Genomic DNA, 15,994 nt, shown 5'->3' on the forward strand with positions numbered 1-15,994 from the left:
TTGTTCAAGTTCTGATTTTTCAAGGATCTTTCATTCAAGCAAGCTGCTGTCCATGTACTACTTCAACAACTAGTAAGTTTGAATCATTCCAAACCCTAGTGATGTAGATCAAAACCTGAAGAAGAGGCCAAAACACTGTTCACGTGAACAGTGTCACAACCCTTATTTTTGGCTTGGTGAGAATATTCCTTGAAAATTGTGGGAGCAGATTAGTCTTTTAAGTATTAGTTATTCAAGTCCTTAAGTGAAGGGCAATTTTGTCATTCTTCTAAAGTTAATAAGTTGAACTGATGGGGACCACAAGCTGGAGATTTCGGCAGCAACAATTAAGTCATCCAAGTGGGTCCCACAAGGAGATTCGAAGACTTAAGAAGATTTAGAAGATTTTGTTATGTTTCTATTTTTATTTCAGTCCTAGTTAATTAGAGTAGTTTCTAATTCTTAAGGTTGAGTCAATAAGTTAGTTTCTATTTGTCTTTTCTTGGGAAGCAAGTATTACTTCTATTTAATTGTAAGGCTGATATAGCCATCCCCACGATTTAGTTGATGAATGAAATTTTGCTTGAATGCAGTGAATATTCTCATGTCCAATTGGTTGTGACTTGAAGGGCTGAAGGAGCCTGGCTGAGAGAGCCTAATCCATCTATCCCCCCTACCTTCTAATTCTCTCTTTCCCAATTCTCTCCATCTCCAATTGAAATTCCCTGGTGCTGCTACTGTTGCTGGATTACTGCAAGTACTGGAGTTCCCTCTTGAAGGCTGCTATCACACCAACAATCAAGGCTGTTGCTGCTACTGTCTTCCTCATTCAAGTACAGGCTGCTGTTGTTCTTGGACTTGGAATCCTGCTGCAACTCTTGGGTGTGATAACTCCTTATCCCTCCTCCAAACCCTGCTGGGTTTTTGAACATTATTCCACCCACCATCCACTCCATTCGATTCCCCTTTCTACACCACCCCTTTGGCTGGAACCTTCCATAACCATAAACCTTCTATTTGCAGTACACCTTCATAATTCCACCACCCTTCATCAGGTTTACATCACACTTGCTGCAGAGCCTTCCCCCAACCAGACCTCCACTCGATCCAAGTTTCAGCCCCCACTGCTGGCTGTCTACAGCACCTACCTTCTATTTTCAAGACCAACTCAGATCTCCTCTGCTGACCACCAGACTTGGACCAAATTTGGAGCACATCTTCACCACATCAAGGCTAACATTCGATCAAGACTTGGAGACTGTTCTCACAGCTGGTTTGCTCAGAATCAATTACTTTCTAATTCTGCCCTCTACTGCTATTTTGGTTTGTAGGTTTATCGATCCTATTGTAGAGTGGTTCTTAGCTGAACCTCTTCTACATTATCTAGCCTTTCTTCTAATCTTCTAAACATCCAAACCCTAGAACCCCCTCCATCTTTTAACCCTTTTCCACAGTCCCCTCACTGCCCAGAACTAACCAGCCATTGAAACAGCCCCACAATTGGATCGAACTCTCCTCTCATCCTATAGGAAACTCGATCCAAGTTGCAGCCCCATCTGACCATTCAAACCCTAAATATCCACATAATTCCCTTGTCAAAAACCTAAACCTAACCCTAACCCAACCAAACTTGCTGTCAATTTTGTTTAGCAACCCTAGACTTGTTAAAACTTAACGAGACCTTCACTGGAAGACTCCCCTACATCAACTTACCCTAATCCTACCATCAAACCCTAACCCTAATTTGACCAAAATCACCTATTTTGACCTAGCCGAACTACCTGTTCAGATCAGATCCTGGTTATTGGCACCTAGTTTGAATATTAAAACCTAGGACTACATTACCACCTATTGCCATGAAAGTTAGGAAATGGAACCAGTCACGTTTCCAGTGTATGGCAAGGAACCTGCTGTGAAATTAGAGGCTGATATAAAAAAACAGAAACTATTGGTTTTCGACATGGCAGAATTTTAGAAAGTGAAGTGTGTATCCAACTTATTATTGAGTAAAAACTGTTGAACTTTTTTACTTCATCTTTTCAATTGTTTCAATAGAATAACAGAATTTCATTGTGTCAAAAAAGGTTGATAAATGATGTGATCAGCTATGTACAAATGTGGCATATCTACCCCTATTTAGGGGCCATCTACAAAATATTTAGAAGAACAAAACCAGACCATGCCTCTCATATCATTCAGTTTTACAGCTCCTCTCTATTCTCTCTCCTTAGCTAGATAATCTGCTAGGGCGTTTCATCTTTTCAATTTTAGGAACAGTGAAATAAAATTTCATTGATTTGGAATTCCCTCCCCCCCCCCCCCCCCCGGCTCATGCGGACAAGGTTACTTGGCTTCCCTCCTCAAATGGCCTCTTTAGCTTTAGATCTGCCTGGAACCTAGTTAGGCACCAAGCCCCCTCTGTTCTTTGGCACACGCTAGTCTGGTTCAAAGGCCACATACCCCGCCACAGCTTTCTTGCGTGGAGAACCCTTACCCTTTGCCTCCCTACCCAAGCTTTCGTCACTCTCCGAAAAATCCCAGTCCCCCCTTCCTGTATTTTTTGTTGGAATGGTACCGAAGACATTGACCACCTTTTTTTTGCTTGCCCCTTCACCTCTACCATCTGGAAAAAAGCCCTGTCGTTTATCTGGCCTCGCAGTAGAAGACACCTTCCCTTCGCTCGAGAATGGCTCTGGCTTATCATGACTTTCCCTGGCTGTACTATCTGTGACACTATAGGCAAGCTCATGTTTGGTGCTACCCTCTACCACATTTGGATGGAGAGAAACCTGAGGAGATGGACTTCCAACTCTCGCTCTTTTGACTTGATTTGCAAAGCCATCTTTTGGGATGTCTCCTCTAAGCTTACTTTTGTTCCCCAAAAGGCTTTTTTGATACCCCAATGAATAGGCATATTGTTGTATCCTGGGGTTTAGATAGTGCTCTCTTGCTTTCCCATTCCCGCCCTTAGTCGGGTCTCGGGTCCCCCCCTCTCCAACAACAACCATAACCTTATCCCAACTAAATGGGGTCGGCTACATGGATCCGAAAGGGCCAAAAAAAAAAAAAAATAAATAAATAAAATAATAATAATAAAAAAAAAAGGGGGTTTAAGCATTAGTCAAAGCAGCATCCCAGGAACTTCCCCCTACGCGGGATCGGCTACACGGGTCCTTGACCTCCAAACAACTCTATCCGCGGTCATACTGGGATCTAGCCCTACCATATGCATATCCTTTCTTACCACTTCTCCAATAGTCATTTTAGGTCCCCTACCTCTTTTAGTTCCTTCCAATTGAATCTGGTCACTCTTTCTTACTGGTGCATCTGTGGGTCTCCTTTGTACATGACCAAACCATCTCAAGCGGCTCTCCCGAAGTTTGTCCTGGATTGGTACAACTCCCAATTCGGTTCTACTACAAACATTCCTTACTTTATCTCTCCTGGTCTTGCCGCACATCCTCCTCAGCATCCTCATCTCCCCTGCACTCATCTTATCTATATGACTCTTCTTAACTGCCCAACATTCCGCCCCATAAATCATCGCTGGTCTTATTACTGTCCTGTAGAATTTCCCCTTAAGCTTAATAGGCATACATTTGTCACATAAAACTCCTAATGCTCCTCTCCATTTCAACCATCCTACTTTAATTCTATGGGAAACATCATCTTCTATATCACCTTCTTTGTTAAAGGTTGACCCTAGGTATTTAAAGCATTCACTTTGTGGTAGCTCTCTCTCCTCAAGTTTCACCACTTCATCATCTCTCCTGGTTTGCCTGAAGTTACACATCATATATTCTGTCTTTGTTCTGCTTAACTTAAAACCTCTTGATTCCAAGTTTGATCTCAATAGTTCCAGCTTTGCATTAATCCCTTCCACTGTCTCATCTATCAAAACAATATCATCAACGAATGGCATACACCAAGGGACTTCATCTTGAATATGTCTAGTTAAATCATCCATGATGAGTGCAAACAAATAGGGGCTTAGAGCTGATCTTTGGTGTAGCCCAATTGTAATTGGGAATTCACTACTTTGTCCCTCTGCAGTTTTGACACTTGTCACCACACCCTCATACATGTCCTTAACAATATACACATAGTTAATTGAGCTCCTTCTCTTCCCTAGGACATGCCAAATGAGCTCTCTAGGCACTCTATCATATGCCTTTTCTAGGTCGATAAAGACCATATATAGATTCCTTTTGTGAGCTCTAAAGATTTCCATAAGCCTCCTTAGAAGGTAAATAGCTTCTGTCGTGGATCTCCATGGCATAAAACCAAATTGGTTATCCGATATATCAGTATCTCTTCTTAGGTGAGCTTCAATGATTTTCTCCCAAAGTTTCATGGTATGACTCATTAGCTTAATGCCTCTATAGTTATTGCAGTTCTGGATGTCACCTTTGTTCTTATAAATCGGAACTAGAGTACTTCTCCTCCAATCATGTGGCATTTTCTTTGTACTTAGAATCTTGTTAAACAAATTGGTTAGCCAAGATACCCCCCTTCCTCCTAAGCTCTTCCACACTTCAATTGCGATCTCATCCGGTCCTGGTGTTTTGCCTACCTTCATCTTTCGTAGAGACTCTTTAACTTCGGCTTCTTCAACTCGTTGGAGCTGTCCATGGTGTATGTTGGCTTCAAGCCTATTACTTTCCACGTCCGAAGTGACCCCATTAGTCGAGGTAGCTCCATTTAGCAAATTATAAAAATACTCACCCCATCTCTCCATAATGTCTGCATCCCGTATTAGTACTCTACCATCCTCGCTCTTAATGCATCTAACATGGTCCAAATCTCTACTCTTCCTTTCTCTTATTTTAGCTATCCGATAGATCTCATTTTTCCCTTCCTTTGTATTAAGCTTTTCATAAAGTTCATCATATTTCTTCGCTCGTGCTTTCCCCACAATTTTTCAAGCTTCATTTCTGGCCGAATAATAGCTCACTTTATCCTCTCCCTCGTTAGTCTTTTGCCAAGTCTTAAAACAATCTTTTTTAGTCTTAATGGCTGCTTGGACCTCATCATCCCACCACCAAGTCTCTCTAGGGCCCAGACGCATACCTTTAGAAATCCCAAGTACTTCTTTAGCAACCTTCTTGATACAAGTCGTCATATTAATCCACATCTCGTTTGTATCTCCTTCAAAATCCCACCTCCCTTGCAAGGCCATTTTCTTGGTAAATGATTCTAGGAGAGCTCCTTGTAACCGGTCCCATCTTATTTTAGGACAAACCTGTTTCGCCTTTTTACGGTGTCTCGTACCAAGGTACATATCCAAGACCACCAGTCTATGTTGGGTGGTTAAGTACTCTTCCGGTATGACCTTACAATCCTTACATAATAATCTGTCAGACCTTCTGGTTAGGAAGAAATCTATTTGGCTTGCATGCTGCCCACTCTTGTAGGTAATTAAATGTTCATCTCTCTTTTTAAAAAAGGGTCCTCCCTTCTCCCTCGTTGTATATTCCCCTCCCCCCTTTTTTTCTCCTTCTCTCCCCCCTTGGGCTTTGGTAATACATTTTTTATTCACCAAAAAAAAAAAAAAAAATTCATTTGCTTTGCTTTTAAAACCATCCTTATACACATGGTTTTAAGTATCGGTAAGTATCATATCGTATCGGTATCAGTGGGTAACGATATGATAATTACTGATACGATGCTTATTTAAAAAAAATTGTATCGACTGATATGGGGCCAATGTGGTCCGATATGGGACTGATATAGTTCAATACGGTCTGATACAGGTAATATACACTTGATACGCCTCCTTTAAACCTCAAAACAGAAACTGTGAGTGAGATACCAAACTGAGAGCAACCGAAGGCCTTGGAAACTCGTATCTCTTCGATATGAGTGGGAGGAAATCATCTAACACAAAAAATGACCCTAATCTTCACCATTTCAACATGTTTTGGGGATTTACAGTGCTTACATCATGGATTGAAACAGATTTGGATGAAAATGTTAGAATTAATAGGCGTATTTTAGGCACATGCCCATTATGTTGTAATTTGATGTAATGTGTTTCTTTTCCTTTTTCCTTTTACCTCCTTAGCTATCTTATATTAGCATGGGGGGCAAAAATGTAATTTGGCCTTCGAAGTTAAGTGAATGAATATACGGGAGAGTTGAGAATACTCTCCCAACTTTCCACCAAACTCACTCTCTTCCCTTTCCTTGTCTTCTTCTTCATTCTGTCTTTCTCATCTTCATCTCCTAAATTCCAACTTGGTATCACAGCTCTACGGTTTGGAGAGTTGTATTTCATTTCTTTCTTCCCTTCTCTTTGGAATCCTAGGGCACAAAGGATTCCAAGGCAGAGGCTACTATGTGAATCGATTGAAGAAGCATGAGATAGATCTTGAATGAAGCCTACAAGAAGATCTCATGTGAGAGTATGACCTCTCTTGAAGCTAAAATCGCCACCAACAATACCCAAAGTTACCGCCAGCCATTTGGAGTTGGTGCTTCTTCTCTCTCTCTCTCTCACCATTGTTGGAGCTGTGGTTCAGCTCCTAGGAATCGCCCAAGGGTCCTTTGAATGGGCTATGTGGTCTCCATGGTTGAAGGCAAGAGTTGTATGAACACAACTCATTTTCGTGTGGACTGCCAGGTACAGCCATTTTCAATTTTTTTCCTCTTTTTCGCATTTGGAATGCAATGTATGATGTTTTCAGCTATGAAATGGTTGTGGAATGCCTCATATGGATCCTTGAGTTGTCATGAGATGTTGTTACCCATCAAGGGGCTTGTTTGAGTGGAGTTTTCTCATATTGGAGCTTGTTTCTCCCTTGTTGGATTTTTTTGTGGTGGAACTATGTGTTTGGGTTGAGTGTGTACTCCCCATTTGGTTTGGACCTCTTGTATATATCGTTGAGTGCTCTTCTACACTATGTTTGGGGTCAATGGATCTACAGAGGCCTCCAGTAGTGATTCGGCTAACTCACAGCCCACTACTGGTAACTCAGTTAGCATTTGAGAATCCCCAACACTCAGGTCTCTATTGTGAAGTTGGATAACACCAACTACTTAGTCTGGGCTCATTCTGTGAAGCTTTCCCTCTGGTGTGCAGGGAAACTTGGATATTCTACTAGCATCATTCAAGCTCCAGCTACTAGTTCTCCTACATATCAGAAATGAGAGACCGGAAAACTCCTTGGTTATAACTTGGCTGATTTTCTCGATGAAGCCTGAGTTTGGGAGAAGGTTTATGTGCACGGAAATTGGCAAGTACATTTGGGATACTGTTTCAAGATTTTTGATAGGGTGGGTGACTCTGCCAAGGTTTACCAATATCTCCAGAAGATTTATCACCATGAGGCAGGGTGATAGGACAATTTATGAGTATTATAATACTTTTGTTGGTCTTTGGGAGGAATGTTACCATTATTGGGACCTTCAAAAATCCGGCTTAATAAAACGCATACGGCAATAATACGATACGCGTTTCATACGTGTTTAATACGGCCTAGACGGCAATAATACTTTTAAAAAAACGGGCATATATTCATTATGTAACATACATTCACCACCATCAAGTAAGCATTTCTATGCATTTATGAGTCATATCATCCAGGTCCTCTGTTTGAATTCAGATGCATGTTTTTAAAACCAGAAAGTTTTGACAATCAATATAATTTAGAGGCAATAACTTCATCGAATGTTTGAAAGAGGGGCCAATGAACCAATGTTTGGGAGGTGGGTTTCAAGAGAGAAGACTCATCACCATGTACAACTGATGAATGAAGAACAAGTGAATTGAACTATATTCAGTTTGAATCAATAGCAGAGAGTTTAAAACTGTAAATGGATAGAGATGGTTTCACTTTAGGATTTTCAGGTGATAGACATAATAATCATTTCTTTCATTTCAATTGATATTTCTCGATCCATTCAGTTCAATGAATCTTCTTGGGGCTTCTAATTAAGCCCTACCAACAAAACAAAAACAACAACTCAGCACAGCTTTTCAAGCAATGGATGGATCGATCAATCTTGAAGGTCTCAATCGAGAAGATTTTGAGAATTAGACAAGTCTTGGATGCATTCCTTATTTGGTATATTACCTTTACTTCCATATGATATAATACCCTTAATTTGTGGTGACCTTAATTGTCATTTTGGGTACTGATATGGGTTGATAATTTAAGAGATGGCATGGAGTGTAAAACAAATAATCCAAGGAAGTCACACGAATCTCCAGTGGAGATTCTCCACAGCCAAAACTATCAATAAATATACTAACCACAAAGGGGGGGATTGGAGATTTTAAGGAAAGTAAGCCCAAATATTCACAGCAACATATACCTAAAATTTTGGAGTATGAAAATAAGCCCTTGCTGACTCCAAATTCGTACACTGGGACTGGAGGAGCGCTTCAAAGAGCTTTCAGACACAGTTTGAAAGATTGCAGAGGCTCCCATCTGAAACTGACAAGGAAGGAATAATTAGATGAAGAGGAATTTGGAAGAGTGAGCAGCAGAGTAGAGGTTCTAGTTCTTAGAAGAGACCCAATCATGGAGAAGAGAAGAGAACCGTTGAGAAGAGAAGCCATCGCCGTCGCCGTTGCCGTTGCCGTCGCCGTCGAGGATTTGATGATCGCCGGTGGCTGTTGAACGGAGATAGTGAGGATGATTGAAGATTGGGGGGCAGCTGCTAGGGTTCGAGTTCGGCAGTTCGTAACGCAGAGAATGGATGGAGAAAGGGAAAGTAAAACGTTTGATTGTTTTTTTTTATATTTTAAAACATTAGGGTTAAAAAGTATAAAATTGTATAATACCCGAATTATACGCGTTTAATACTTGCACGTTTAAAAAACGCGTTTTTTTGTAAAAATACGGGAAAATATGGGGACGGAGGTTTTTTTCATCTAAACGTTCGGGTACGCATATAATATGCGTACTTACTAACAAGCCTTCAATTGACCAATCCTGAGGATGAAGCTAAGATATACCGTACTCTTGGGAAGGAACATGTTCTCATTCTGCTTGGTGGACTCAACCCTGACTATGAACCTATCTGCATACAAGAAATTTAGGCCAGTCTCCTCTTCCCTCTTTAGATAAGGTCTGTAGCTACCTGCAAAGTGAGGAGACTCAACGAGTGGCCATGGAACCAGTTTTGTCTCTTGAGCGGTTTGCTCTTACTTCTATCTCTTTCATAGATTGGCATAATGGTGGTAGAGGCCTAGGGCCTACCCGTGGGGATGATAGAGATAGACTTCGATGTGATCACTGCGGGAAACTTGGACACACTAGAGAGAGGTGTTGGGTCCTTCATGTCGTCCTAGTGGTATGCGTGGTGGCAGGTGAGGGGGAGCTCGAGCACATATTGTGATGGCTGAGCCTAACCTAATGGCATATCCATCTGGCCTGCAAACCGGTCATTGTTCCTTTATTGGGGACGACATTGCAACACTTCGTAGGATTATGTCTCAGTTGGGCAGCTCTTCCCTGCAAGTCTCCACCTCAGCTCCCTCTACTACTCCTTGGTCATTGACTTTGGTGCCACCGATTATATGGCTGGTATGTCTCAGTGTTATGATTTCTACTCTGTTTGTTTTGGTCGCGATAAGGTTAGGGTCGCCGATACCTCCCTTTCCTCCATTTCTGGTAAAGGCAGCGTTCATGTGACCTCTTTTATTACTCTTTACTTTGTCCTTCATGTTCCTAATTTTGTCACTAACCTTCTCTCTGTTAGCCCTCTTACCAAATCCTAGAACTGTTGTGTCACTTTTTTTCCCCCTCATTGTTTGTTTTAGGATTTGGTGACGAAGAGGATTATTGGCAGTGGAAGTGAGGAGAAAGGCCTTTACCTTCTTGAACTGCGCACCCCCTTTTTGCCTGTGGGTCGTGGCCCAGCCCTATGTGTCTGGACAGAGTGATAGCCGTACCCTAGATTCTGTGATGCTTTTGCATCGACGTTTAGGCCACCCTTCTTTTGCTGTTATGAAAAAAACAATTGCCATGGTAATAGATCCACTGTTCCTTTTCATATTGTGCATTCTGATGTTTGGGGACCCTCTCCCACTACTTCCTTAGTTGGTTTTCGTTATTTTGTTTCCTTTGTTGATGACTATTCTCGGTCCACTTGGACATTTTTGATGAAACATAAGTGATGTATTTGATGCCTTCAAGAACTTCTATCAACTGATTTGTACTCAGTTTGATACTAGAATTAAAATTGTTCGTTCTGATAAAAGGGGGGGGGGGGGGAGGGGGAATACATGTATGGTGGACTCCAAAACTTTTTCACTGATAATGGCATTATCCATCAGCTAGCTTGTGTTGACACACCCCAACAAAATGGGGTAGCTAAACGGAAAAATCGCCATTTTTTGGAAGTCACTAGGAGTCTACTATTTGGCATGCATGTCCTTAAGACCTTTTGGGCGGATGCCGTTCTTGTTGCTGCCTTCCTCATCAATCTCATGCATAGTTGTCAAGGCGCCGCCTAGTCGTCCAGGCGCCTTGGTCGACTTGGGCGCCTTGGTCGCCTAGGCGGTCGCCTTGGACGCCTTGTTCGCCTAGTTGGTGTCGCCTTAAACTTTGGCCCTCTCCATTGCCTTGGGTCGCCTAACCGCCGTGACAACTATGATCTCATGCCCACTAAACTTCTTGGTTCTAAATCCCCTTTGGACACATTGTCTCCTCAGGTTCTTGCCTTCTCTCTTCCCCCCAAAGTGTTTGGTTATGTCTGTTATATCCATGTCAACAAGTCTGCTCGGACTAAAGACCCCAAAGCTCTTAAGTGTATTTTTCTTGGGTACTCCTCTACCAAAGGCTATAAGTGCTACCACCTTTCTTCTCACCGGCGGCTTCTCTCCAAAGATGTCACCTTCTGTGTGACTAATTAGATTTCATTGTGAGACCAAGATATTTAAAATTGGTAACCATTCGTTGTCACCAAAGTGGTGAACTAAGAAGTTGTAACCTTCTTTTAATTGTCCCTTGTCTTATTCCCAAAAGTTATTTATTGCTGCATTTAATGCAAGGTTAAAAAAGGGTTTTTAAAAAGTTGGAAGTCATATAATGCAGTATTTAATGCAGTTTTTATGTGAAATGACAGGATTTGCCCTCATTGAAAGAAAAAAGTGTGATCTACTAAAAGGGCAAAAAAGTAAGGTTACAATCTTGTTGTAACCAACCTTGGTTACAACAAGATTTTCCCTTTAAAATTACTGAGAATGAAACAATTATTGCTACTTTAAAAATTGCTTTGAATAATTCTTCTTCATAAATGATTGTTTAACCCTCAAACTCTGAAGCCATTGGTCCTAGGGTTAATTTACTTTGTATGGTATATATGTTTGCTGTTACTTTGGTTTGTTATCTTGCTTTGTAGAGTTGAATATTCTTTGGTATGACTCAAACCTTATTTCAGGTATCTTCTAATTTTGTTTCGTGATGCACCTGTGGAGGTGTGGGCTATGACAAAGAATCCAATAATGGTATGCTATCTTCCTTGTCTTCTTATTTCTGTCATAGACTAAATCTGGTCTCAAATCTATACGTTATCATACATGGAATTTATGGGCAGAGGTAAGGAAACTTCATTTACAGTTTTTATCTTCAAATTCAAATTTATTTAATGATCTGATTGATAGATTTTTTTTTTGGAATCTAATAACATGATTACAAACTAGAAGAATGAACTAGGAAGGATAAAGTAAGGAGTGAACGTATAAGAGCTGACTTGGGAGTTGCCCTGATCAATGACAAGCTCTGAGAGAGTTGTTTGAGTTGGTATGGTCATGTTCAACGGAGGCCTAGGGACGCCCCAATAAGGAGTGATATGATTCCGATTGAAGGAACTAAAAGAGCTAGGGGCAGGCCTAAAATGACCATAGGAGAAGTTGTGAGGAAGGACATGTCTAGGTCTTGTACCAAGTATGACCTCAGATAGAGCCTATTGTAGGGCAAGGATCCATGTACCAGATCCCATTTATCTGAGATTCTCCTGACTTGTTGGGCGTTCATTTTTCTTCTTATTTTCCATCTTTCAATTGTCATTTTCCATTTCTCATCTCATTTCCCATATCTTCATTCCCCTTTTTTGTTTAGACCTCAGTTTCCTTACTGTGTTTTGTTTGGATCCATGTAGCCAACCCCATTAAGTTGGGATAAGGCTGAGTTTGGTGTTGTACAAACCGGAGGTCCATAGCATTGTTGACTGTGAGTCTGAATTAGCCAGATGAGTTATAATAGGTTAGCTAGTAGAAGTTTGCAAAAATTTGTGATCTTATTTGATTAACATTCATGCACATGCACCCAAGGTTTAAAGTATCGGTATCGGGTATTGTATTGGTCGGGTGATTTTAAGAGACGTATCGTATTGTATTGTTTCGGAGATACGTATTGAACAATACAGATACACATAGAAACGGTCAAGATACATATGGAAATACACTTTTGGAACAAAAAACAATATAAATAAGCAATATATAATAAGTGTCATGCATAAAACCTAAAATGGTGAATAATATATAACCAAACAAGTGCATTAAATTGAAATTGTTATAAAAGATGAGGTTTCTTATATGTTGTAATCGTCTATAGCGATGAAGAGTATTGGATGATGCAAGGATCATGTTGTAGCACTCCTTGATTCGTTTTTTAGTTTAAAAGTGTGAAAAACCAAGATTAAATGCAAAATTTTAGACTCTTGGTTGAGAGTTTTCCTTCATTTTTTTGTTAGATTAGAAGTTGTATCTAGTCTGTGAGTGAAAATGGTTTTTTATGGAATGTATTGATGGTATCAGTACGTATCGGTATGTATCGGTACGCATCGGTATGTATCGGTATGTATCGAGCCGTATCGGTCGATATGTATTGATACGTATTAAACCACCCACAGAACCCTTTACTGGACGTATCGATACCATCGATACGTATCGGTTGTATTGGTCGATACAATTCGAGGCAGTTCATTTTTTTAAAAAAGGAGACGTATCGGTATGTATCGTATCGGTATCGACCGATACCAATACGTACCGGTCCGTATCATATCGTATTGGTCGATACTTTAAACCATGCATGCACCACTACAGAAAAACAATATATGTGCTAGGAGATGGCTGATTCACTTACCATCATCAGAACCCTGTTCTGATGAGCTTTGCTGATTAGTTTTTATTACCTATAACAAGAATCCTTGTATGACTGAACTAAGCCTTATCCTGCTTACTCGGGGTTGGCTTAGTGAACGCTGTTCATAAATTATTCTCTGCTTAGGCCATGTTTGCTCCACTATAAAGTCAGAGGAATTAGATTTTAAAATTCATGTTTGAAGGGTCTTGTTATATGTTTTATGTGAACTACCATCGCTTATAAAACCCTCACCAGGGTTTGGGACCAGCAGTTAATAAAACACGTCATCATTGAACTTTATCAGGGTAACTTTCTTTCCCTCTCCTTTTATTTTGTGATTTAGGCTTTACATGATCTTTATCATAGGAAAAAAAATGGGGGTGGGTGGTGTCAAATGTCAATATGTGAAGACTTTAAGTTTGGTGCTCAGGAACCAGTCATTCTTCATTTGCATCTCAGTGATGACACTTTCTTTGAGAATTCTCTCACCGGCAATTGAGACGTGACATGACATGGAATATAACCTGAATCAACTCCGGTTACTTTTCCTGCTTGGGTTCCTATCTAAACATGGCTTCTTGAGAAAATAGCTACTTTTTCTATTATATCAGTACTACTGATACACATCTTATAGCTAAAGCCAACTTTTTCTATAAGAAAATAAATATCCCTACATACAACTCAAAGAAATGCTAGGAAAAGTACCTGATATGTCAGTTGCACATCATGCTAGGCCCTGCAGGATGCTTCTAACCAAAACCTATTGTCTGGAAAGCCCAATCCGTCTGACTCCCTGACCAAAACTCCTGGTTATGCTCTGCATCTGGTACTTGGTTTTGAAGGGGATAAATTAGACAAGTAATCCTAAGGAATAGGGTCACATTAAAGCTGTCATAGTTGTCAAGATGTCGCCTAGGCATCCAGGGCCCCAGACACCTTGGTCGCCTAGGTGCATTGTTGGCGTCGCCTTGCGTCCAGGCCCCCTCCAACGCCATGGGTCGCCTTGGCACTGTAACAACTATGGGCTGTGTAATAACACTGAATTTTTGAACAATACCTGGTGTATGGTCCAGCCCCTAAAGGATATGCATTGGCCACAAATAAGGATTCTTTTGGCTGAAGTGTAATCCTTACTACTATTACTACCGGACTGCCACATGGACACCAATATTCAGAGAGGAAAGAGAGTATGGCCTGCAGGAGCACCTTAATGCGCTCGGTGAAGAGAGGAGAGTTGATCCCTCGACCATCTGGTACCCCTGCAAACTACAGTCAGGGTTACCAACCAACTGAGCAAGCAGTGGTCTTCACAAATAGAGTGTTGGGTCACTTAATATGTAGATACTTGGACTGATCTATCAATTGCTTATACTTGGCATAGAGTTGTTTGGTTGTGTGTTAGATATGCATGAGTGAGTGGATCAGTCCTATGTGGCCACGAAACCAAACAACTCTATGCCAAGGACAAGGGGTCCCTCTATGTCTAACCAAATCCCAAGTGGAGTGAGAGCTGAATCTGCCCGAGTGGGAGGGGATCCACAAGATGGTGTCACCTCTACCTCGATGCCCAGGGGGGATGGGGGGGAGGGAGCTCCAAAGGTCGGCAAGGGGGGGAGGGGAGGGGAGGGGAGGGGGGGAGGGGACCAAGAGCCTCTGGCGATGATAGCAGCAACAAGAGCAGATCTGTCCAATCCGGAGTAGTAGATATCTCGGGGGCTCACAATAGAAGAGAGGACACCAGAAGGGTGCCACTTGTCCAGCCAAAGCAAGGTGGTCGAACCATCATCAATCCTGCACGAAATGGCGTCCCTGGCTAAATGCCTCACCTAGAGAATTCTGTGCCAAACCCAGGAGGAGTCAGTCCTTGGGCTAATAGACCAAATAGAATCTCTATGGAGGGGCCCAGCATACACCCAAGAAGTCCAGATGGTGGTTCTGTTGGTGAGGATCTTCCAAATAAGCTTGATGGACCCAGCAATGTTGACATCTTTTATTCTCCTAAGCCCGAGGCCTCCTTCAGATTTGGGGACACAAAGGGAAGCCTAGCTCATAGAATGAAGGAACCTGGCAGAGTCCACACCTTTCCAAGGGAAGGCACACATAATGGATTCAGCTGCCTTGATGGTAGCCTTTGGGAGGCCAAAAACACCACTCCAATAAATGTAGCAAGACTGGAGCACCGATCTAATGAGCTCGAGGCGACCTGCATAGGATAAAAGCTTGGCTTTCCAAAGCTGTAACCAAGGATTTAAGTCTCGGTATCGGGTATTGTATCGGTCAGGCGATTTTAAGAGACGTATCGTATCGTATCGTATCGGAGATACGTATCGATCGGTGCAGAAACGTATGAAAATGATGAAAATACACATGAAAATACACTTTTGGACACAAAAAACAATATAAACAAGCAATTTGTGTCATGTATCATGCATATATACTAAGAATTGTGAATAATCAATAACCAGACAAGTGTAGCACTTTGAAATTGTTATAAAAGATTAAAAGATGAAATTCTTTACATGTAGAGTCACTCTATTGCCATGAAGAATGTCGGGGTGGATCAAAGTCATGTCTGTAAGGGTCTTTAACAATAGGAGCGACTAGGATGATGTTGTGTACTGTCCGAACATAAGCACAATACTGAGCCCAGTCAAAATACTGATGGTAGTGACTCTCCCACTCATAGTAGAATCGTGTGTACTGCTCTGGAGTGGCTAATGTCACGACAGCACTAGGTTGTGCTTGTGCTTGATTCTCTCCGTATCCATAACTTCCATACCCTACAGAAGCCCCATGTCCATAGCCTGAAGAAGAACCGATGCATAATGCCCATGGCCTGATGAAGCACCAGCATAATCAGAACTAATGCTAAGTGACTCCATGCCACTCATAAGCACATCACTATCATATGGATTGTG

General features: G+C 41.4%; 1 protein-coding gene across 2 annotated transcripts in view; it reads left to right on the forward strand.

Annotated features, from left to right (window-relative positions):
• LOC122650091 (WD repeat-containing protein 11-like) overlaps positions 1–15,994 on the forward strand; it is a 77,480-nt gene that overhangs the window by 27,830 nt on the left and 33,656 nt on the right. For both annotated transcript variants that reach the window (XM_043843392.1, XM_043843393.1), the window contains exon 6: positions 11,371–11,437. In XM_043843392.1, coding sequence (XP_043699327.1) covers positions 11,371–11,437 — 67 coding nt within the window. The remainder of the gene's footprint in view (positions 1–11,370; positions 11,438–15,994) is intronic.

This window comes from Telopea speciosissima, chromosome 2 (genome assembly GCF_018873765.1).
Source record: "Telopea speciosissima isolate NSW1024214 ecotype Mountain lineage chromosome 2, Tspe_v1, whole genome shotgun sequence".
NCBI lineage: Eukaryota > Viridiplantae > Streptophyta > Magnoliopsida > Proteales > Proteaceae > Telopea > Telopea speciosissima.